The sequence below is a fragment of the Chiroxiphia lanceolata genome, unplaced genomic scaffold (genome assembly GCF_009829145.1).
Source record: "Chiroxiphia lanceolata isolate bChiLan1 unplaced genomic scaffold, bChiLan1.pri scaffold_66_arrow_ctg1, whole genome shotgun sequence".
NCBI classification, from domain to species: domain Eukaryota; kingdom Metazoa; phylum Chordata; class Aves; order Passeriformes; family Pipridae; genus Chiroxiphia; species Chiroxiphia lanceolata.
In genome coordinates, this window is record NW_022476531.1 from 105,843 (window position 1) to 130,331 (window position 24,489).

At 61.2% G+C, this 24,489-nt stretch overlaps 1 protein-coding gene and 1 long non-coding RNA gene across 2 annotated transcripts; one reads left to right on the forward strand and one right to left on the reverse strand.

Moving 5' to 3' along the window:
• Positions 1–452: 452 nt before the first annotated feature.
• LOC116781818 (interleukin enhancer-binding factor 3-like) lies at positions 453–19,945 on the forward strand. The gene is given in 22 exon segments (XM_032677583.1): positions 453–495; positions 4,159–4,254; positions 4,341–4,567; positions 4,780–4,960; positions 5,818–5,965; positions 7,366–7,457; positions 7,889–7,984; positions 10,905–11,016; positions 11,402–11,499; positions 11,848–11,959; positions 12,057–12,167; positions 13,552–13,751; positions 14,076–14,246; positions 14,464–14,601; positions 14,910–15,086; positions 15,414–15,567; positions 16,339–16,392; positions 18,355–18,705; positions 19,413–19,452; positions 19,454–19,527; positions 19,702–19,758; positions 19,761–19,945. Coding segments are annotated over 21 exon segments (2,667 nt in total). The 5' UTR covers positions 453–495; positions 4,159–4,251; the 3' UTR covers positions 19,832–19,945.
• On the reverse strand, positions 6,014–22,251 carry LOC116781821. Its single transcript, XR_004354989.1, has 3 exons — positions 21,889–22,251; positions 21,326–21,328; positions 6,014–6,024 (listed from the first exon to the last, which is right to left on the reverse strand). It is a non-coding gene; the product is annotated as an uncharacterized LOC116781821 (long non-coding RNA).
• Between the last annotated feature and the right edge of the window lie 2,238 nt (positions 22,252–24,489).

Genomic DNA, 24,489 nt, shown 5'->3' on the forward strand with positions numbered 1-24,489 from the left:
TCCCATTGGCTCCGCCCACTGTCCGTCATCCCCCTCCGAGCTCTCCCATTGGCCCGCTCCCACCGCGCTCCTCCAGTGGCCCCGCCCCCCTTCCCGGCGCGCGCGCGCCCCCCAGCGGCGGCGGCCCCGCCCCCGCCGCAGTCCCGGCGCCGCCGCTCCGGCCCCGCTCCGGCCCCGCTCCCGGCCCCGCTCCCGGCCCCGCTCCGGCCCCTCCGGCCCCTCCCGGGCCCCCGCCGGCCGGGCCGGGCCGGGCCGCGCCCCCGAAGCACCGCCCCCGGTAAGAGCCGTGCCCGCGCCGCGCGGGGATTGGGGAGGGAGAGGCGCCGGGCCGGGCGGGCCGGTCCGGGCCGGGCGGGGGCGGTGCCGGGGCGGGAGGAGCCGGGGTGTGCGGGGGAGAATGAGGCGGGTGGGGGGGGCGGCGGGACGCGGTGACCCGGCCCCCGCCGTGTCCCCTCCCTCCCGCCCGGCCCATTGTGTGCAGACAAAATGGCGGCGGTGAGTGAGGGGAGGGCGGGGGGCGCGGGCCGGGCCCCCTCACGGACCCCCCTCGGCGGCTGCCCCGAGGGACGGGGCGGGGGCGCGCCGAGCCGGGGGGAGCGCGGGGGCCTCACGGGGCTCCCCCCCGAGCCCCCTCGCTGCCCGCCGCCGCCGCCGCTTTTGTTCGCGCCGCGTTTGCAAATGGCGGCAGCGCCCGGCGGCCCCCGCGCCCCCTCCTCACCCTCCGCGCCCCCTCCTCACCCACCGCCCGCGCCCCCTCCTCACCCCCTGCATCCTTCCTGCATCCCCTCTGCGCCCCCTCCTCAGTCTCTCCATCCCCCCTGTGCTCCCTCCTCACCCCCTCCATCCCCCCGTGCTCTCTCCATCCCCCCGTGCTCCCTCCTCACCCCCTGCATCCCCCCCGTGCTCCCTCCTCACCCCCTCCATCCCCCCTGTGCTCTCTCCATCCCCCCTGTGCTCCCTCCTAACCCCCTACATCCCTTCTGTGCTCCCTCCTCACCCCCTCCATCCCCCCTGTGCTCTCTCCATCCCCCCTGTGCTCCCTCCTCACCCCCTCCATCCTCCCTGCTCCCCCTCCTCACCCCCTCCATCCCCCCTGCATCCCCCCGTGTTCCCTCCTCACCCTCTCCATCTCTCCTGTGCTCTCTCCATCCCCCCCTGTGCTCTCTCCATCCCCCCTTATGCTCCCTCCTCACCCCCTCCATCCCCCCTCTCCCCCTCCTCACCCCCCAGGTTCCTTTGGGGCCCCGTACACGTGTGGGGTTGGGGCTGGGGGTCCCTGGGGGGGTTTTGAGTGGGGCTGCTCCTTTCCTGACCCCTTCAGCCACCCCTGGGGTGAGAGGTGTGTGTGTGGGGAGGGTCACGGAGGAGATGGGATCATCCCCCCGCAGCCCACCTCATCAGAGGTTGGAAATTGGGGTCGGATCATCCTCTTTGGAGGGACTTTGAGGGCCCTCTCCCCCCTCAGGACCGGGATCCCGCTCTTCTCCCCGCGGTTCTTCCCAGCCTCTCCCTCTGCTCCCTCACAATTCCCGCTGTTCCAGCCTGTTATCCATGGCTGCTCTGTTTGTGGATGGTTTAGGAACAGAACAATCCCTTCCCCATGGCCTCGTCCCCCCTCCCTCGCTCCGGGATTCCCGCTGGAATCCAGGCCCCTGGATTGTCCCCTGCAAGGATTCTGTCCCGGGCAGCTACCAAAACATGGATAAAAGTGACCAATTCTTCCCTGAAACCCAAACACAGCTTCGCCTGTGCCGGACTTTCCCGTATTTAGGGCCGAAATTCCAGCCTTTTCTCTCCTCCATCCTCCCAAACCCACATTTTGGAGGGTCAGGTCACTCAGGAGGCTCCATCCAAGCTCAGTCCAAGCGGGAACTTTGGTGGATTCCAGCTGGGGATGGGAGCAGAGGAGGGGGAGGGCGAGGCAGGCAGAACTCCAGGCAGGTGGAATTCCAGAGTTTCTGCTGCTGGATCTCTCCAAGGCAGGATCGGGATCCTGGTTTAACTGATCCCGGGGTTCTTTTCCCCGAAGAGATGCGACTCCAGCGGTGCTGCGGCATCAGCTCCCGGAAGGGGGATAACGGGATAACGCCGGTCCCAGGGCCCCTGGGAGACTCCCGGGCTGTTGGGGTGTTTCTGACCGGAGGAACAGCCGGCTGGAATTCCAGCCCTTTCCCTACAGGGCCTGGAGGGGGTTTTAAGGACAATGACGTGGGGCCTTTGGGGCCAGCCCGGAGCGGGAGGCGCTGGAAACGCCGGGAGATGCCGTGTGGATCCTTGGGAACAGTTCTCCCTGCTCGGCTGGTGCCAGGCTGGGGTTAATTACAGTTTAATTACGGTTGAATCCCAACTGATCCCACTGTTGAATCGTCCTGTGGATGAACTGGCAGGATTGGGATCGGGGGGGGGGTTTCCTTGGCGTGGAATCCGTGCGGCGGCGGCTCCAGGGAATGAGTTTTCCCGGGTTTTTTCTTTCCTATTGCTGGTTTTGAGCCCCAGCTTTGGGCGACCCATCCCTCCATCCGGGGAGATTCCAGTGGGAAAAGGCCAAGGAGTCTGGTTTGGGGGCGAGGGAAGCTCCCGGAAAAGGGAAGGGGGTTTGGTTGGGAGCACTGGGATAACGCAGGCGGGATCCCCCCTCTCCAGGTGGGATTTGGAGTCACCAGGTGGATTTGTTGGGGTTTGGTGGTAGAAGGAAGTGGAGCAACTGGTGGAGGTGGAGGAGGATGATCTTCATCATCCTCAGGTGCCGAGGGCCGGCGTTTCCCAGGGCTTTTCCACGGCACTTCCCAATCCTTGGAGTTACCGGGAGCCGGTGGGTGTTGCAGGGGCAGGTGAGGGGAAATCAGGACTTTAATTAACTGTATTGGGTCCAATTAACAGCCCTGGATGGGGCAGGTGCTGATCCTCAGCCTGGCCACGTGGGAACGGTGCCGGAGCTGATCCCGGCACGAGGCGGAGTCCGGGGCAATCCCAGGATCCAGACGTTCCTCTGCTCCGAGGAACAAAGCACTGGAATTGGAACAAAAGGCTCTGCTGCCCCGGCTGGGGGTGGTTCCCTCCGAAAGCGGCTCCTCGGGCAGGAATTTGGTGTCATTTGGGCTGAATCTGCTGAATTTTATGAGTTTTTAGCGCTGACTTCCCACCCGGATTTGCTGCTCGGAGTTTATCCTGGAGCTTGCTCCGGGTAAACTCAGGGGAGAGACTCGGTGCAGCCTCTGGACTTGGGTTGTTTCTTAATTAACAGCCAACGAGGCGACTTTGGGGCTGCGAAATGGATTTGGGGCAAAACCAGGGATGTGGCAGAGGGATCCGTGCTGGGATCTGCCCCTGGATCTGACAGAGGGATCCATGCTGGGATCTGCCCCTGGATGTGGCAGAGGGATCCGTGCTGGGATCTGCCCCTGGATCTGACAGAGGGATCTGTGCTGGGATCTGCCTGTGGATGTGGCAGAGGGATCCATGCTGGGATCTGCCTGTGGATGTGGCAGAGGGATCCATGCTGGGATCTGCCCTTGGATGTGGCAGAGGGATCCATGCTGGGATCTGCCCCTGGATCTGACAGAGGGATCTGTGCTGGGATCCATGCTGGGATCTGCCTGTGGATCTGACAGAGGGATCCGTGCTGGGATCTGCCCTTGGATGTGGCAGAGGGATCCGTGCTGGGATCCATGCTGGGATCTGCCTGTGGATCTGACAGAGGGATCCATGCTGGGATCTGCCTGTGGATGAGGCAGAGGGATCCGTGCTGGGATCTGCCCTTGGATGTGGCAGAGGGATCTGTGCTGGGATCCCTGTGTGAAGAGCGGGAGGAGAGGCACATCCGACTCTCCCCTCTTTTGGTTCATTAATTAATTACCCATCCTGGGGCAGCAGGGGGTTCTGTCTGGTTTGGAGACAGGAGCAGGAGCTTTAGGAAAAATCCCATTTTGTGGGAAAACCTCTTGGGAATAAGAGGGAATAAAGGATTGGACCCTCGGAGTGGTGTCTGTGCCCCGCAGGGTGCCGAACCCTCTGGAAGCATTCTGGGGGGCACCCTCCGGCTCTTAGGGATACAAATCCTTGGGAGCAGAAACCTGGGCTTTGGGCTGGGAGTTGGCATCCCCGGAATGGCTGTTCCCCCTCCCCAGCCCCGGCTCACCCGCTCCCTGCCCCTTCCAGCTCCCGGAACGCCGCGGTGCCGCCACGGTCTCCCCGCTGGAAAAGTCCACATAAACACCTCTGGAACGCTCGGACGGACGTCGGGAAGCAAAAATGGTAGGAGATGTCGGGGATTCCCCCCCGTGGGATGGCTTTTGTGTCCCGGGGCGCCCCTGAGTTGTCCTGAACTCATCCCTTGGCAGCGCCCGATGCGGATCTTCGTCAACGACGACCGGCACGTGATGGCCAAGCACTCGGCCGTGTACCCCACGCAGGAGGAGCTGGAGGCCGTGCAGAACATGGTTTCCCACACGGAGCGAGCGCTCAAAGCCGTCTCCGACTGGATCGACGAGCAGGAGAAAGTCAGCGGGGAGCAGCCGGAGTCGGAGTCCATGGAGACGGCGGCCGAGGAGGAGAACAAGGAAGGAGGGTGAGGAGCGAAGGGCGCCGCCGGCATCCCTAAAAATCGGGGGGGGGGAAAGTTGCGGGATTGGGGGGAATTAACTAACGACTGTTTGAGGCGGGTGTGGTAAATCCATCCCGGGTGAATCCCCGTGGATCCATCCCTTAGGTTGGGTGGGGCAGCAGCACCAGCCTGGCTGCACATTCCGTGGGGTTTGAGCGTGTCCCATGTGTTTTCAGGGATCAGAAGGCCACGGAGCAGCTGACGAGGACCCTGCGGGGCGTGATGCGCGTGGGGCTCGTGGCCAAAGGCCTCTTGCTCAAGGGGGACCTGGACCTGGAGCTGGTCCTGCTGTGCAAAGACAAACCCACGGCCAAGCTCCTGGAGAAAGTCGCCGACAACCTGGGGGTGCAGCTGGCGGTGAGTGGGGCCGCCAGAATTCCTTTGGGATCGCTCCGGTGCCCGCCTTCCGGCTCGGAAGAGTCGTTTTCAGTGGTTCTTTGGGATTGTTAAACGAACTTCTCCTCATTAATCATGAAAGGTTTGGGTTGGAAGGGGCCTTGGAGCTCATCCCATCCCGCCCCTTCCCCCAGCACACCTTGTGCTATCCCGGGTTGCTCCAAGCCCCATCCAACCTGGCCTTTGACCCTTCCAGGGATGAGGCAGCCACAGCTTCTCTGGGAAGCCCCAGCCCAGCCCCTCACCACTCTCACAGGGAGGAATTCCTTCCCAGTGTCCCATCTAACCCCTCCCTCTGGCAGTAGGAAGCCATTCCCCCTCATCCTGTCCCTCCAGGCCCTTGTCCAAAGTCCCTTCCCAGCTCTCTTGGAGCCCCTTTAGGAAGAGCTTTAGGCTCCCCCCGGGAGGGGCTCTAAGGTCTCCCTGGAGCCTTCCCTTCTCCAGCTGAACATCCCCATCTCTCACAGCCTGTCCCTGGAGCAGAGGTGCTCCAGAGCCACGGAATCATGGAATGGTTTGGCTTGGAGGGGACCTTAAAGGTCCTGCATGTCCAGGGATCTCCAACCCTCTGCCGTGGGCGGGGAGACACCTCCTGCAGCTCCAAGGTGCTCCAGGGCTGTGGAATCATGGAATGGTTTGGCTTGGAGGGGACCTTAAAGATCCTACATGTCCAGGGATCTCCAACCCTCTGCCGTGGGTGGGGAGACACCTCCTGCAGCTCCAGGCTGCTCCAAGGTGCTCCAGGTGCTGGGCTTTGGCCGGGAAGGGCCGCGGGAAGTCTCCCTGCTCGGGAGCTGAGCGGGGCCGTGGCGTTGCAGGCGATCACCGAGGACAAGTACGAGGTCATCCAGTCGGTGGGCGACGCCGCCATCGTCATCAAGAACACGAAGGAGCCCCCGCTGAGCCTCACCATCCACCTGACGTCGCCCGTGGTGCGGGAGGAGCTGGAGAAGCAGCTGGCCGGAGGTACGGCCGGCCCGGGCCCGGCAGGGCGCGGCGGAGCACCGGGAAAGCGTGCTCTTCAGCTTCAGCCGGAGCCCGGCGGCTCCCTCTGGGCCAAATTCCAGCGGGAAAAATTCCTTAGTTCCGCCAGCCTCATTGCGATCCCCGGTTGCGGTTTATCCGGGCCGAGCACTCCGAAGCTGAGGAGCACCTTTCACGTGGGATTTTACTCTTTTGATTTTTTTATTTTTTATCTTTTTTTTTTTTTTTTTTTTTTCTCTCCGAGTATCGTTATTATTTTATCCTTTGTTTTGGTTCCACTTGGGCCTTCAGTTCACTAATTCATCATCTCGTTGTATTACTCGTGGTTTGTCCCCGGCCATGTCAGTGCAGTGACATGAAAATAGAAAGCAGATTTGTTTAAAAAAAAAAACCCCCCAAAAAACACCACCACCCTCTCGAAGGCTTCTTGTCCGAGGAGTTGCATGTCCATGAACCGGGGATGTTCCGGGATGTTCCCCCGGTGTGTGTTGCAGCAGAACGACGGGGTGTGCTCGGGGCCCCTCCCGCGGCTCTTCCAGCACCTCAGGTTCAGTTCTCCGGAAAGCGATGCAGAGTTTTGGATAAAGTTAGCTCCTCCAAATTCCCTTTGGGGTCAACAATTCCAGACAACCGCTGGTTGCTCGCTCCGATTCCGATGGGCTCCGTAGGGCCGGCGGGTCCCCCGCTCTGCACTAGCCTTATCTAAAACCCTGATCTCCAGCAGCTTCGGGCGACTTTCAGGCCCTTCCTCAGTTTTGCTGCAGCACAGACCGGGGCCCTCGTTGTGCTCTTGATTGTTGATCTCTGGTGTTGATCTCTGACCTCGTCTCCGAGCCTTCTAGTTTGTCGATTTTAGGGACGCTGGACCTTTGACCAACAGGACGTTCTCTGTCGCGGGCCGGGGCCGGGGCAGCCATCCTTCCGGGCGGAGGGTTCCCTGGATCCCCTCCCCTCCCGGGCGCAGAGCCGGGGGTCACGCACCTTAAATTCCCCCTGGTGACCCCTCCCGGCCTCGCTGCCGCCTCTCCATCCGGCAGGGATCTCTGTCCCCTCCACCGAGCCTCTCGCTCCTCCTCCTCCTACCTTCTCCTCCTCTTTCTTCTCCTCCTCTTCCTCCTGCCTCCTCCTCCTCTTCCCAGAGCGCATTCCAGCCCATCCATCCCTGGGAATTGAGCTTCCCCCCCATCTCTGCAGCCGCACGCCCCGGGCGAGGCCGCACGGCGGCAACGCCGCAGCCCCTTCCCTTCCCTCCCGCTCCCGGCATCCCGGCAGGATTCTTTGGGAGCCTCAGCTGCCCGTTAGGATGCTGCCTCCTCCCCCTCGGCCCGACAGAAGCCCCTTGGTCAAACTGTGCCTTGTCTTCTTATTCCATCCACGACTAGAAACGCTCTCAGTCACCGACTCCCCGGACGTTCTGGACAGGCAGAAATGCCTTGCTGCCTTGGCGTCTCTGCGCCACGCCAAGTGGTTCCAGGTTTGCATTTTGTTCTTATATTTATCTTTAAGTAGAAACATTGGTAAACTCTTTTAAGGGGCTGAGTGTTCTTTTCGGAGTTGGAGTGGCCGCCGGCCGCTCGGAGGTGCCGGACTTAGCGGCTGTGGGGCGGCACAGCTGCTAAAGAGGCGCCGCGGTGACACTTTAGGAGCCTTTTTTTTTTGTTGTTGTACGGAGCAGTCGCGGAGCTGCTGCTTTGTGTGAGGAGTCAGGTCGGTGTGGCCGTGCCCTCGGCGTGGCCGTGCCCTCGGTGTGGCCGTGCCCTTGGTGTGGCCGTGCCCTCGGCGGCTCCGGGCGCGGAGCTCCTCCGGCTTTACCCTCGGCAAAGCAGCACCTCGAGAGGGACTGGACGGCGCGGCGCGGGCGGGCGCGCTCGGTGAATCCCTCTGTGGTTTCGGTTCCGCTTCCAGGCCAGGGCCAACGGGCTGAAGTCGTGCGTCATCGTGATCCGAGTGCTGCGGGACCTCTGCACCCGCGTCCCCACCTGGGCCCCGCTCCGAGGATGGGTAATTCCCTCCCTTCTCCTGTTCCCGGGGGGGTGGGGTGGGAGGGGGGGGCTGGCAGCATTTCTCAGGGCTGAAGTTCAGCTCTCCTCTTTCCCAAGTTTCCAAGGCACGGGGGTTTCTGCGGATGAGCGACGTGCCCGCCCTTAAAGGCGCAGAGCGGATGTTGTGCGGTGGCAATCAGCCACCAGCACAGTGTTAATTGGCTTATCAATTACTCTTCTCATTGTTAATTGCCTTATCAATGACCCACCGCATTGTTATTGGCCTTATCAATGACCCATCACATTTTTAATTGCCTTATCAATGACCCACCACATTGTTATTGGCCTTATCGATGACCCACTGCATTTTTGATTGCGTTATCAGTGACACTTCACATTCTTAATTACCTTATCAATGACCCACTGCATTGTTATTGGCCTTATCAATTACCCTTCACATTTTTAATTGCCTTATCAATGACTCACCACATTGTTATTGGCCTTATCAATGACCCATCACATTTTTAATTGCCTTATCAATTACCCTTCACATTTTTAATTGCCTTATCAATTACCCTTCACATTTTTAGTTGCCTTATCAATTACCCTTCACATTTTTAATTGCCTTATCAATGACCCACAACATTGTTACTGACTGGCCTTGTCAATGACCCATCATGTTTTTGATTGCCTTATCAATGACTTATTGCATTTTTAGTTGCCTCATCAATGACCCATTGCATTTTTAATTCCCTTATCAATGACCCACCCCATTGTTAATTCCCTTATCAATGGTCACTCACATTACTTGCTTTAGCAGTTATTCACTCAGGTTGGTATCAAATTGTTTTATTAATTACCCACTCACATCATTATCCAATTGCTTTATCAATTACTCATTCCTGTTATTATCAAACTGCTTTATCAGTTATTAACCCACGTTATTACCAAAACATTTTATCATTTATCACATCACGTTGGTGGGGGTTTTATCAGCTGTAAAATCTCGTTAGTAGCAAATTGTTTTATCAATTATCAAAGCCCACCATTATCGTTGGCAAATGGCTTTATCAGTTATCAGATATCAGTTATCAAATCACGCTGTTGTAAAATAATTTCCATAAGTTTCCAAGTCACGTTATCAAATAGTTTTATCAGTAAGCATCAATCATTTTAATGGCATTATTATAAAATATTTCTGTCCGTTACCAAGTCACGTTATCAGATAGTTTTATCAATTATAAGGTAATTTTATCAGTTATCAAACCAGGCCGTTCTCAGATCACATCAGCAATTTGTTCTGTCAGTTATCAAATCACATTGACCCGTTGTTTTATCAGTTATCAAACAGCCTGGTGTCATCAGCTCGTTATATTAATTATCTAATCACGTTGTTATCAAACTGTTTTGACCAATTCCCGATTTCCACAGCCTGACTCTTCTCCTTCTCTGGGAACTGGAAGCTGCTCCCTGCTGGGGCCCTTGCCTGGAGTCCCTTTCCTGGGGTCCTTTTCCCATGGTCCCTCTCCCAGGATTCCTCTCCCTGGATCCCTCTCTGGGGTCCCTCACCCAGGATCCCTCTCCCAGGAGCCCTTTTGGGGGTCCCTCTCTCAGGATCCCTGTCTGGGGTCCCTCTCTCGGATTCCTCTCCCAGGATTCCTTTCTAAGGTCCCTCTCCCAGGATCCCTATCTGGGATTCCTCTCTCAGGATCCCTCTCTGAGGTCCCTCTCTCGGATTCCTCTCCCAGGATTCCTCTCTAAGGTCCCTCTCCTGGGATTTCTCTCCCAAGATCCCTCTCTAGGATTCCTCACCCAGGATCCCTCTCAGGGGTCCCTCTCGCAGGATCCCTCTCTGGGGTCCCTCTCCTGGGATTCCTCTCCCTGGATCCCTCTCTGGGGTCCCTCTCCTGGGATTCCTCTCCCAAGATCCCTCTCTGGGGTCCCATTCCCAGGTTTCCTCATCCAGGATCCCTCTCTGAGGTCCCTCTCCCAGGGTCCCTCTCTGAGGTCCCTCTCCCAGGATCCCTCTCTGGGATCCCTCTCCCCAGATTCCTCACCCAGGATCCCTCTCTGGGGTCCCTCTCCCAGGTTTTCTCATTCAGGATCCCTCTCTGAGTCCCTCACCCAGGATCCCTCTCCAGGGTCCCTCTCCTGGGATTCCTCTCCCAGGATCCCTCTCTGGGATCCCTCTCCCCGAATTCCTCACCCAGGATCCCTCTCCAGGGTCCCTCTCTGGGATTCCTCACCCAGGATCCCCCTCCGGGATCCCTCTCCCAGGATCCCCCTCCGAGATCCCTCTCCCAGGATTCCACTCCTAGGATCCCTCTCAGGGGTCCCTCTCCTGAGGTCCCTCTCCAGGATCCTTCTCCGGGGTCCCTCTCCCAGGATCCCTCTCTGGGATCCCTCCCCTGGAGTCCCTCTCCAGGTCCCTCTCCCAGGATCCCTCTCTAGGTCCCTCTCCCAGGATCCCTCTCTGGGATCCCTCCCCTGGAGTCCCTCTCCAGGATCCCTCTCTGGGATCCCTCTCCAGGTCCCTCTCCCAGGATCCCTCTCTGGGATCCCTCTCCAGGTCCCTCTCCCAGGATCCCTCTCTGGGATCCCTCTCCAGGTCCCTCTCCCAGGATCCCTGTCCAGGTCCCTCTCCGGGTCCCTCTCCCGGGGTCCCTCTCCCAGGATCCCTCTCCTGGAGTCCCTCTCCAGGATCCCTCTCTGGGATCCCTCTCCAGGTCCCTCTCCCAGGATCCCTATCCGGGATTCCTCCCCCGGAGTCCCTCTCCAGGGTCCCTCTCCAGGTCCCTCTCCCAGGATCCTTCTCCCAGGTCCTTCTCCCAGGATCCCTCCCCTGGAGTCCCTCTCCCAGGTCCCTCTCCCAGGATCCCTCTCCAGGTCCCTCCCCGGGGCTCCCCGTGCCCTCCCTCACGTCCGTCCTTGCCTTGCAGCCTCTGGAGCTGCTGTGTGAGAAGTCCATCGGGACGGCGAACCGGCCCATGGGCGCGGGCGAGGCGCTGCGCCGGGTGCTGGAGTGCCTGGCCTCGGGCATCGTCATGCCAGGTGAGCCGCCCCAACCCGCCCTTCCCGCCGGGAAGCGGCGCCGGGAGGAGCGCGGGGGGCGACGCGGTGACCGGGCAGCCCCTCGTGGTCCGGCCCGGCTCCGGCCACGCCGGGAACCGTCCCCCGCCCTCGGGACGCCGGCTCAGAGCCACCTCAGCCCCGTAGAGAGAGGGAGGGACCGCTCGGCTCCCGGAGAGGTCGGGAGCAGCTTCCCGCAGAGTGTCCGTGGAAACGAGCCCGGGCAGTCCCGGAGTGCCGGGCGAGCGCCGGATCGCGGCCGGTCCGCGCTCTCGGAGCGTCGTTGCCGCCCCAGGGACTTTAGTTTAGTTGCTTTAGAGAGACCCGGGATAATTCTCTGCATATCTTCCTTGTTTCCTGCCTTCAGATGGTTCTGGTATTTATGACCCTTGTGAAAAAGAAGCCACTGATGCTATTGGGCATCTAGACAGACAACAAAGGGAAGATATCACACAGAGTGCTCAGGTATAGTGTGACCTCCAGACCTTGCGGAATTCCCCGGCTCGCCCGCCGCTCCCGGCCCCGTTGGCCAACGTAGACTTAGTGCCCTGCGGCCGCTGGTGACCGAGCCCGGGCCGCCCGCACGGGCCCCACGGGGCGCGGAGCTTGGCCTGAACCAGAGCAAAGAATCAGGTGTTGAGGAGTGACTTGCCCCCCCCTCCTGCCCCCGGCCCCCATTTTTGGGTTAAACCCCCAGCAAACGGTGAATCCAGAGTGTCCCGCGAAGGGCTGAGGATCGGTGTGAGGGCGGGCGGGGGCTGCGGGCAGCGGGTCCCCCGCGGCCCCCCGGCTGACACCCCCTCCTCTCCCCAGCACGCGCTGCGGCTCGCCGCCTTCGGCCAGCTCCACAAGGTCCTGGGCATGGACCCCCTGCCCTCCAAAATGCCCAAGAAGCCAAAGAACGAGAACCCGGTCGATTATACTGGTACGTACTGGGAGGGGAGGGAGCGGCCCCCGACCTCCCTCCCGGCTCGGGGTGGGAAGCAGAGAGTTGAGGGGCTGCTTGTGCTGGTCCCCCACAGTCCAGATCCCGCCCAGCACCACCTACGCCGTGACCCCCATGAAGAGGCCGATGGAGGAGGACGGGGAGGAGAAATCCCCCAGCAAGAAGAAGAAGAAGATTCAGAAAAAAGGTATTGAGTTAACGAGAGGTAGGTACAGAGGGGTGGGAGTGGGGGCATGGATGGGGGGGAATGGGGGCATGGATGAGTGGGAATGGGGGCACAGGGAATGGGGGCACAGGGAATAGGGGCACAGACAGAGGGAATGGCACAGACAGGGGGGAATGGGGGCCTGGATGGATGCGAATGGGGGCATGGATGGGTGGGAATGGGGGCACAGACAGATGGGAATGGGGGCGCAGAGAGGGGAATGAGGGCACAGGGAAATGGGGGCACAGACAGAGGGGAATGGGGGCACGGACAGGTGGGAATGGGGGCACAGATAGAGGGGAATGGGGGCACAGACAGGGGGAATGGGGACACAGACGAGGGGAATGGGGGCACAGCTAGAGGGGAATGGGGGCACAGCTAGAGGGGAATGGGGGCACAGATAGAGGGGAATGGGGGCACAGATAGAGGGGAATGGGGGCACAGGGAATGGGGGCACAGGGAATGGGGGCACAGACAGGGGGAATGGGGGCACAGACAGGTGGGAATGGGGGCACAGGGGGAATGGGGGCACAGGGGGAATGGGGGCACAGACAGGGGGGAATGGGGGCACAGATAGAGGGGAATGGGGGCACAGGCAGGTGGGCTCAGGGGTGCAGGATCTTGGGCATTTCAGGGCTCTAAATAGGGGTGAGGGGATTGATAAAAGAACTTGAAACTGGGAGGTTTGTGCTGGGTAAAACTGAGACCAAGGAGGAGATCAGAAATTGTCTGGAATTGGAAAATACCACCGGGAACGGGTCTGGGATCAGGAAATACTGATCAGGGCTGGTCTGAAGTGGGAAAATACGGGTCAGGACTGGTCTGGAATTGGAAAAGACCAATGGGAACTGCTCTGGAATGGGGAAAGAGTGATTGGAACTGGTCTGAATTGGAAAAGACCAATAGGAATTGGTCTGGAATGGGAACAGACCAATAAGAACTGGTCTGGAATGGGAACAGACCAATGGGAACTGGTCTGGAATGGGAGCAGACCCATCAGAACTGGTCTGGAATGGGAACAGACCAATAAGAACTGGTCTGGAATGGGAACAGACCAATAAGAACGGGTCTGGAATGGGAAAAGACCAATAAGAACTGGTCTGGAATGGGAACAGACCGATGGGAACTGGTCTGGAATGGGAACAGACCAAATGGGAACTGCTCTAAGTTGGGAAAGATTGACAGGAACTAGTCTGGCATGGGAAAAGACTGGTCTGGGAGTGGCAAAGGCCCATCAGGGCTGCTCTGAGATAAAACATCCCCAATTGCAACCGGTCCAAAGCCGGGAAATGCCGGTCGGGGATGACTTTTGCGTCCTCTCGGGCAGACGAGCGCCCGCCAAGCGCCGTGTGGGTTCTTCCCCCAGAGGAGAAGCTGGAGCCGCCGCAGGCCATGAACGCCCTGATGAAGCTGAACCAGCTCAAGCCAGGGCTGCAGTACAAGCTGGTGTCCCAGACCGGCCCTGTGCACGCCCCCATCTTCACCATGTCCGTGGAGATCGACGGCAGCACCTTCGAGGCCTCAGGGCCCTCCAAGAAGACGGCGAAGCTGCACGTGGCCGTCAAGGTGAGAGGGGGGCAGGAAAAACCCTGGGAAAGCCCCGGGATGGGGCGGGAGCAGCTCGGCCCCGGTGGGCGCTGGGGTGGGGGGGGGTGTAAATGGGGGCACAGGCAGGTGTGGGACTGGAAATGGGGGCACGGAGAGGTGTGCCCGTGGGATTTGGGGAGCGCCCGTGGGATTCGGGGAGCGCCCGTGGGATTTGGGGAGCGCCCATGGGATTCGGGGAGCGCCCACGGGATTTGGGAATGCCGAGCACCGGGGTCTGGTGGGTGGGGCAGGCAGGAGCCCCTGGAGCTGAGCAAGGCCCCTGACCCTTCTCCGCCTCTCCAGGTGTTGCAAGACATGGGGTTACCCACCGGAGTGGAAGGCAAAGACTCCGGGAAGGGCGATGAGTCGGCGGAGGAGACGGAGCAGAAACCGGTGGTCGTGGCTCCTCCGCCCGTCGTTGAAACGGTGTCGACGCCCACGGCGGCCTCGCCCCCGGCAGATCAGACCCCCGAGGTGAGCACAGCGGGGAGGACACGGCCTCAGGGTGTGGACACAGCCTTGGGGGGCGGGGGACACGGCCTGGGGGTGACCGTTGGTTCTCCGGGTCGCGGTAAAACCCGAGGCAGACGTGGCTTCGTGGCGTCGCTTCCCAAAGGATGTGTCGGGAGAAGCAGCTCCGGGCCCGCTGGGGGTTTTTTCTGGGGTTTCAGCCACCCTTCTCCCCTTGCAGAACGTGAAGCAGCAGGGACCAATCCTGACAAAGCACGGGAAGAACCCCGTGATGGAGCTGAACGAGAAGCGGCGCGGGCTGAAGTACGAGCTGATCTCGGAGACGGGCGGCAGCCACGACAAGCGCTTCGTCATGGAGGTGAGGAGGGGGCACCTGGGCTCCATCCCCTTCCCAGGAGCTCGGATCATCCCATCCAGGGCGGGATGGGCGGGAAAAGAGCTTGGGAAGCCGCCTCATCCCCTTTCCCAGGAGTTTAAACCTTCAAACCCAAGTGGTTCGGGTTGGAAAAGACCCTTCAAAGCTCATCCAGCCTCATCCAGCCTCACCCGGAGCGCTCCCAGCTCTGGGATTGCCCGTAGGCACCATAGAAATGCTTCATTTTCCCAAGTGGCCCCATCTTTTGGTGCCCTTTCCCGCTGACACGGGCGGCTTCCTCCCTTCCCAAGGTGGAGGTGGACGGGCAGAAGTTCCAAGGCGCCGGCTCGAACAAGAAGGTGGCCAAGGCCTACGCGGCGCTGGCCGCGCTGGAGAAGCTGTTCCCGGATGCTCCCGTGGCCATCGAGCAGAACAAGAAGAAAAGAGCCCCCGTGCCAGCCAGGGGGGGCCCCAAATTCCCAGTCAAAGTGAGTAAATCCCCACTTCCGTGGCTCTGGGGCGCAGCTCGGGGGGTCGGCGGCTCCGGGGTCTGATCCCTTCCTGAGGTTGGGAGTGGGGCACAGACAGGTGGAGGAGAGGTGGATCTTGGGGCTTGCAATCCCAAACCCCCTCAGGTTTTGTGGCAAACAGCCTCCGGGTTCGGGGGCTCCCCAGTTCCCAGTCCCACCCCCGCGGCTCCGGCTGTTCCCCTCCGGTTTCCCGAGGCGGTGCCATCCCGGAGCCGCCTCGGGGGAGGTGTTTTGGGAGGCTCTGGGTGACGCCTCCCTCCTCTCTGTGTCTCTCTGTGCCCTCAGCAGCACAACCCGGGGTTCGGCATGGGGGGCCCCATGCACAACGAGGCCCCCCCGCCCCCCAACATGCGCGGCCGCGGCCGGGGCGGAAACATCCGGGGCCGCGGGAGAGGCCGGGGCGGCTTCGGCGGCAACCACGGCGGCTACATGAACACAGGTGAGGGCCACACCCCCCCAGGGAGTGATCCCCCTGTCTGCAGCACCTGGAGGGGCCAGAACATCCCAAATGGGAATGATCCCCCTCTGGAACTGTGTCCAGAGCACCTGGAGGGACCAGAACATCCCAGATGGGAATGATCCCCCTCTGGAACTGTGTCCAGAGCACCTGGAGGGGCCAGAACATCCCAGATGGGAATGATCCCCCTCTGGAACTGTGTCCAGAGCACCTGGAGGGACCAGAACATCCCAGATGGGAATGATCCCCCTCTGGAACTGTGTCCAGAGCACCTGGAGGGACCAGAACATCCCAAATGGGAATGATCCCCCTCTGGAACTGTGTTCCCAGCACCTGGAGGGGCCAGAACATCCCAAATGGGAGTGATCCCCCTCTGGAACTGTGTCCAGAGCACTTGGAGGGGCCAGGACATCCCAGATGGGAATGATCCCCCTCTGGAACTGTGTTCCCAGCACCTGGATGTGCCAGAACACCCCATATGGGAATGATCCCCCCTCTGGAACTGTGTTCCCAGCACCTGGAGGGACCAGAACACCCCAAATGGGAATGATCCCCCCTCTGGCATTGTATCCACAGCATCTGGATGGGCCAGAGCCCCCTAAAATAGAGGGATTGATCCCCCCCTTTGGCATTGTGTCCACAGCACCTGGATGGGCCCGAATTCCCCCCAAAACCCCCCATTTGGGAATGACCCCCCCCCCTGGCTCCTCCCAATCCCAGTTTTATTCATTCCCACGTTTTCTGCCGCTGCAGGGGCCGGGTACGGGAGCTACGGCTACGGAGGGAATTCCGCCACCGCCGGCTACAGTAAGTGGTTGTTGTGAGGAGTGTTGGGATAGAAGGGGAAAATCCAGGAACGTTGATGTGGGAGAGCTCAACTTCCAGCTGTGCGGCGGGAGTCACCCCCCCCCTCGCTCCCGAGTCCCCAGTGCTCCTGCTGGATCCAAATCCGGGCGTTTTCCCCCTGGGAATGGCCCCGGGGGACTCTGCTCCCGTCCGGCTCCAGCCCCGGAGGCGACGCCGTTCCAGAGCCTCGTGTCCGCGCGAGGAAATCGGGATTTGCTGCGGAAGAGGAATAAAAACCCGCCGTGGAAAAGGGGACGTGGAGGGGAATCGAGGAAACGAGCCCGAAATAACGGATCCCACTGAAATCCAGGTGCCTCCAGGGGCAACCCAGCCATGGAATGTGGGGGCGGAGCCGGGATCCGCCGTGGGTCACCCCGGACGTTTCACGCGGAATTCCGGGAGCGAAGCCCGCGGGATTTCACTCTTTGGCTCCTTTTCGACCCAATCTCCCCCGTCTCTCCGGATCTGGGGCGTCAGTTGGGTTCTGGTGGCTTTTGTTCCTCCAAAGGAAGTTTAGTTTGGGACGTGCCCAGTTTTCTGTGGAACGAGAACTCCCCAAACTTTGGGAATCGAGCAGGGAAGGAATCACTTCGGGAGCTTGGCTGTGGAACCCTCCACATGTGGAATTAACCCCGGATTCACTCAGATCCCGGATGGAATCACCACAATTCCCAGAAGATAAACTGTGGAGCCACGGAGTCTTTGTTTCATGGGAATCCCGCTGGAATCATGGGAATACTGCTGGAATCATGGGAATCCTGCTGGAATCATGGGGGTCCTGCTGGAATCACGGGGGTCCCACTGGAATCATGGGAATACCGCTGGAATCACAGGGGTCCTGCTGGAATCGAGGGGGTCCTGCTGGAATCACAGGGGTCCTGCCGAAGTCACAAGGGTCCCTCTGGAATCATGGGAATCCTGCTGGAATTGTGGGGGTCCTGCTGGAATCATGGGAGTCCTGCTGGAATCACAGGGGTCCTGCCAAAGTCACAAGGGTCCCTCTGGAATCATGGGAATCCCGCTGGAATTGTGGGGGTCCTGCTGGAATCACAGGGGTCCTGCCGAAGTCACAAGGGTCCCTCTGGAATCATGGGAATCCCGCTGGAGTCACGGGGGTCCTGCTGGAATCGTGGGGGTCCTGCCAGAGTCATGAGGGTCCCACTGGAATCATGGGGGTCCCACTGGAGTCACAGGGGTCCTGCTGGAATCACAGGGGTCCTGCCGAAGTCACAAGGGTCCCTCTGGAATCATGGGGGTCCTGCTGGAATCACGGGAGTCCTGCCAGAGTCACGGGGGTCCCCTTGGAGTTGTGAGGTCCCACTGGAGTCACAGGGGTCCTGCTGGAATCGTGGGGGTCCTGCCGAAGTCACAAGGGTCCCTCTGGAATCATGGGGGTCCTGCTGGAATCACGGGGGTCCTACCAGAGTCACGGGGGTCCCCTTGGAGTCATGAGGTCCCACTGGAGTCACAGGGGTCCTGCTGGAATCGTGGGGGTCCTGCCAAAGTCACAAGGGTCCCTCTGGAATCATGGGGGTCCTGCTGGAATCATGGGAATCCCTCTGGAATCATGGGGGTCCTGCTGGAGTCACGGGGATCTTGGGGGGGTCTCTCTGGAGGGTCTGGGGGGGCCAGACCCTGGTGTGAGGCCGATGGATGTGGCACTGGCAGCACCGGGACCTCATCCCGCCCCTCACTGGGAGCAGCAGTGGGATTGGGATTGGGAGTGGCAGTGGGATTGGGATCGAGAGCGCCAGTGGGATTGGGATTGGGAGTGGCAGTGGGATCAGGATCGAGAGCACCAGTGGGATTGGGATCGGGATCGGCAGTGGGATCGGGATCGAGAGCACCAGTGGGATTGGGATCGGGATCGGCAGTGGGATCGGGATCGATGCTCCAGCCTCTGACACTCCTCTCTCTGTCCAGGCCAGTTCTACAGCAACGGTGGCCACTCCAACTCGGGGGGCGGCGGCGGCGGCGGCTCCTCGGGCTACGGCTCCTATTACCAGTCCGGCGACGGGTACACGGCGCCGGCGCCGCCCAAGCACGGCGGCAAGAAGCAGCAGCACGGCGGGGGCCAGAAGGCCTCCTACGGCTCCGGGTACTCGGCCCACCAGGGCCAGCAGCCCTACGGGCAGGGCCAGTACGGCGGCTACGGCCCCGGGCAGGGCAAGCAGAAGGGCTACGGCCACGGCCAGGGCGGCGGCGGCTACTCCTACTCCAACTCCTACAACTCGCCCAGCGGCGGCTCTGACTACAACTATGAGAGCAAATACAGTGAGTGCGGCCCGGGGGTGCGGGGAGGGAGGGAGGGAGGGAGGGAGGGAGGGATGGAGGGATGGGTGGATGGGTGGTGGATGGATGAGTGGGTGGGTGGGTGGGTGAGTGGATGGATGGATGGGTGGATGGTGGATGGATGGTGGATGGATGGGTGGATGGATGGATGGATGGATGGGTGGATGGATGGATGGATGGATGGATGGATGGATGGTGGATGGATGGATGGATGAGTGGGTGGGTGGGTAGGTGGATGGATGGATGGTGGATGGATGGATGGTGGATGGATGGATGGTGGATGGATGGATGGATGGATGGATGGATGGATGGGTGGATGGATGGATGGATGGGTGGGTGGATGGATGGATGGGTGGATGGATGGATGGATGGGTGGGTGGATGGATGGATGGTGGATGGATGGATGGATGGATGGATGGAGAAGGGGCAGAGGGGGTGGCTGCCCAGGCCCTGGGCGCGTTCCCAGGGCATCATCCGGGTCTTGGATCACCCTGGGCTGGGGGAAGAGGTCCCTGCCCGGGCAGACAGTGGGTGAAGGTCCCTTCACACCCAAATCCTCACGGAATTTTCGGATCTGGGGGGGGTTTAAAATGCCCTTGGGTTGGTCAGAGCAGTTGGGTGTGGTCGGCAGCAGGGCTGGGGGGTCCCTGCCCGTGCTCACCGTGCCCCCTCTCCCGCCCCCTCCCCAGGTTACAGCGGCAACAGCGGCCGCGGCGGCAACAACTACTCGGGCGGGCGGCTCCTACAACTCGGGCTCCCACGGGGGCTACGGGGGCTCGGGGGGCGGGGGCTCCTCGTACCAAGGTAAGCAAGGTCAGTATTGACACCCCCTCCCCTCCCCGGGGGGCTCCGTGGCCTTGGCCAGCTCCCGTCCCGGCGGGCTCCCATCCCAACGGGAGCGCTGCGGGAATTCCGCGCGGTGCCGTGACCGTAACCACCCCCCTTCTCTCCTCCCCGTCCCGCTCTCCCTCTCCGCAGGCGGATACTCCTCCCAGTCCAACTACAACTCCCCCGGCTCCCAGAACTACAGCGGCCCCCCAGCTCCTACCAGGCGTCACAGGGCGGCTACGGCAGAAACGAGCACAGCATGAGTTACCAGTACAGATAAACCCCCCCCTCCCCGGTGTCCCCCACAGCCCCAGACCCCCGGGACGGTCCCAGTTGCCCCCACCCCACCCCGGGACCCCCCTGCCCCGTCCCCTCCCGCTCTGTGTGACCCGTCACCGGCGGCCGCCCCGCGCGCCGCCGTCCCTGGGCCTCCGTATTTAATGGGTCGTAGTTGCCACGACGACTTGGTCTGAATAGGATTATTATTATTATTTGTTATTTTTTGGGGGGAGGGAGTGCGTGGGGGGAGGGGGCCGGTCGATCCGATTCCGGAGCCTCTTCCCGCGCGGGCCCCGGCCGGGCCCTCCTTGTTTCTGCTTTTGTGAAGTGCGTTAAAAAGGAGCTTTTTTCGGTATTTTCCTCCGCCTCTGTGGTTTCAGTTTCTTGGTGAAGGGTCGTGGGGAGTGGGGGGGGGGGGGAGTGGAGACGAATCAACCCGAAATCCGGGATGGTTTGGGCTCCCAGCGCGTGGTTCTGTGCCTCCAAACCCCCCGAGTCAGAGGATTCTCTTAAAAAAAACCCCAAATTCGGGGTATTTGTCTCATAAAACCCCCAAATTCAGAGGATTTTTCTCTTAAAACCCCTCAAATTCAGAGGATTTGTCCTTAAAAACCCCTGAATTCAGGATGATCTCTAAAAACCAAAATTCAGAGGATTCTCTTAAGAAAACCCCAAATTCAGAGGATTTGTCTCTTAAAAACCCTCAAATTCAGAGGATTTGTCCTTAAAAAACCCCTGAATTCAGGATGATGTCTAAAAAAAACCAAAATTCAGAGGATTCTCTTAAAAAACCTCCAAATTCAGAGGATTCGTCCTCTTAAAAACCCTCAAATCCAGAGGATTTGTCCCTTAAAAAAACCCCTGAATTCAGGATGATCTTCTCTATAAAAACCAAAATTCAGAGGATTCTCCTAACCCCCCCCCCGCAAATTCAGAGGATTCATCTCCTAAAAATCCCTGGGGCCAAACAGGGGCCGTTCCAGTCCTCGCCTGTGTGTCCCTGCCTTGCCTCCGGCTCCAGTGCCAACACCAGGAACGCCTCCTGGAACGGGGCACGTCCTGGAAAACACCAGGAATGCTGCCTGGGACAAGGCACATCGTGGCAAACACCAGGAATGCTGCCTGGGACAAGGCTCGTCCTGGAAAACACCAGGAATGCTGCCTGGGACAAGGCACATCGTGGCAAACACCAGGAATGCTGCCTGGGACAAGGCTCGTCCTGGAAAACACCAGGAATGCTGCCTGGGACAAGGCACATCGTGGCAAACACCAGGAATGCTGCCTGGGACAAGGCACGTCGTGGCAAACACCAGGAATGCTGCCTGGGACAAGGCACATCGTGGCAAACACCAGGAATGCTGCCTGGGACAAGGCTCGTCCTGGAAAACACCAGGAATGCTGCCTGGGACAAGGCACGTCGTGGCAAACACCAGGAATGCTGCCTGGGACAAGGCTCGTCCTGAAAACACCAGGAATGCTGCCTGGGACAAGGCACATCCTGGCAAACACCAGGAATGCTGCCTGGGACAAGGCACGTCGTGGCAAACACCAGGAATGCTGCCTGGGACAAGGCACGTCGTGGCAAACACCAGGAATGCTGCCTGGGACAAGGCTCGTCCTGGAAAACACCAGGAATGCTGCCTGGGACAAGGCTCGTCCTGGAAAACACCAGGAATGCTGCCTGGGACAAGGCACGTCGTGGCAAACACTGGGAATGCCGCCTGGAACGAGGCCCGTCCTGGCAAACACTGGGAATGCTGCCTGGAACCCTTCCCAGCCCGGATCCAGGAACGGATGAGGCTCCGGGTGGTTCCAGCCCTTTTATTACAAACATTGGCTATAAATTAACGGGACAGATCCCGGCCCTGACCAATCCATAAAAACAGTTCAGTGGCTGCTCCAGAGCCGGGGCCGGGCACAGTCCATGGCCAGTGACAGCCAGCAGATCCCGGCGCTGCCGGCAGATCCCGGGACAGTCGGTGGAAGGGGACACCGGTGGTTCCCAGTGACACTGCTGGCTCCAGCCAGTTCCCAGTGGCACCGGTGGTTCCCAGTGACCCCGGCAGTTCCCAGTGCCACTGGTGGATCCCAGCGCCACCAAAGGAAGCCGGTGACTCCAGCAGTTCCCAGTGACCCCAGCAGTTCCCAGTGACCCCAGCAGTTCCCAGTGACCCCAGCAGTTCTCAGTGTCACCAGCGTTTCCCAGTGACCCCAGCAGTTCTCAGTGCCACCGGCAGTTCCCAGTGACCCCAGCAGTTCCCAGTGCCACCAGCGTTTCCTGGTGACCCCAGTGGTTCCCAGTGCCACCGGCAGTTCCCAGTGACCCCAGCGGTTCCCAGTGCCACCGGCAGTTCCCAGCGCCGCCAGCGCTCCCCAGCGCCGCCAGCAGCTCCCATCCCTACGGACACTCCACGGGGACGTCCCTGAAGTGCGGCCAGACCTGGAGCAGGTCCTGCGGCGCGTAGTGGTGCACCATGACGAGGCGGGAGAAGCGGCACTTGTCGTAGGGCAGGTGGTACATGGTGAAGGCGCCGGGGGGCCCCGTCGTGACCGCGCAGCCCCAGCGCGTGCAGGGCACGCCCCACGAAGGGCGTCCTCCATGTTGATGGGCGGCACCGTCTGCGCCGCGGCGAAGACCCGCAGCGCCACGTCCCCCCGAGAGCACGTAGCCTGCCCGCCGCAGTAGGCGGGTACGTTCGTTAGGGGTACACCTCGCGCGGCACGAACCACTTGTAGGCGGGGCTGCGCAGCGGGCCGGTGTTGCGGTACACGTAGCCCGTCACCAAGTCGCGCTTGGGCGGCAGCAGCAGCCGCCGCACCAGGAACTCCAGGTTGAGGAAGACGTCGGTGTCGGCCTTCATCACGTAGGTGGCGTTGGGGCAGAAGCGGCTCACCCACTCCAGCCCCATGAGCGTCTTCAGCGTCAGGTTGTTGTAGGTGTCCAGGAAGTCCTGCTGCAGGAGGTCGCCGTGCAGCTCGTCCTCCTCGCGCAGCACCGGGCGCAGCGCGGCGTCGAACACGGGGTGGGCGCCCAGCAGGAAGAGCCGCAGCACCGACGCGCCCGGCACGGAGCTCATCGTTGCCCCACGTGCGGCGCACGGCGTCGCGGGCGGCCACGTCCGCCGGCGCCGAGGCCACCACAGCACCAGGAACGGCGCCCGCGCCCGGCACTTGTCGGGGTGGTTGAGCAGGAAGCGGTAGGGGTGCGGGTACGGCGGCTGCAGCGGGTGCCGCGTGGGGGCCGTGTCGTTGCTGGCTGGGGGCCGGGGGGTCGGGCTGGGGGTCACCGGGCCGGGCCGGGCGGGCGGGCGCTGCTGCTGCTGCTCCCGCAGTGCCAGCAGTGCCAGCGGCCGCCAACCAGCGGCAGCAGCAGCAGGCTGGGGGATCGGCACGGGCGTCATGGGGCACCATGCGGAGGGAGAAGGGGGGATTGGGGTGGGTATGGCACCGGGGCAGTGCCGGCACCCCCATCCCGCTGGTGGGCAAGTCACACCGGCACCCAAATCACACCGGCACCCAAATCACACCAGCACCCTGATCCTGCTGGCACCCAAGTCACACCGGCACCCAAATCACACCAGCACCCAAATCACACCGGCACCCTGATCCTGTCAGCACCCAAATCACACCGGCACCCAAATCACACCGGCACCCTGATCCTGTCAGCACCCAAATCACACCGGCACCCAAATCACACCGGCACCCACCCCGATCCTGTCAGCACCCAAATCACACCAGCACCCAAATCACACCGGCACCCAAATCACACCAGCACCCTGATCTTGTCAGCACCCAAATCACACCAGCACCCAAATCCTGCTGGCACCCAAATCACACCGGCACCCTGATCCTGTCAGCACTCAAATCCTGCTGGCACCCAAATCACACCAGCACCCACCCCGATCCTGTCAGCACCCAAATCCCACTGCACTCTGAGCCTTCCCGCTGGCTGGGCACCCAAATCCCCCTGCTGGGCCACCCCCCCAGGGCCTCGCTGGCCCCCGGCCCCACTCCCACAGCACCCACCTGGTGCACCGAGACCCCCTCCCAGAGCACCCAGACCCTTCCCACAGCACCCAGACCCCTCCAGAGCACCCAGACCCTTCCCACAGCACCCAGACCCCTCCAGAGCACCCAGACCCTTCCCACAGCACCCAGACCCCTCCAGAGCACCCAGACCCTTCCCACAGCACCCAGACCCTTCCCACAGCACCCAGACCCCCCTCCAGAGCACCCAGACCCCTCCAGAGCACCCAGACCCCCCTCCAGAGCACCCAGACCCTTCCCACAGCACCCAGACCCCCCTCCCCAGCACCCAGACCCCTCCCACACCCCCCTTCCACAGCACCCAGACCCTTCCACAGCACCCAGACCCCTCCCACAGCACCCAGACCCCCCTCCCACAGCACCCAGACCCTCCCACAGCACCCAGACCCTTCCACAGCACCCAGACCCCCCTCCACAGCACCCAGACCCCCTTCCAGAGCACCCAGACCCTTCCCACAGCACCCAGACCCCTCCCACAGCACCCAGACCCCTCCAGAGCACCCAGACCCTTCCCACAGCACCCAGACCCCTCCCACAGCACCCAGACCCCCCTCCCAGAGCACTCAGACCCTTCCCACAGCACCCAGACCCCTCCCACAGCACCCAGACCCC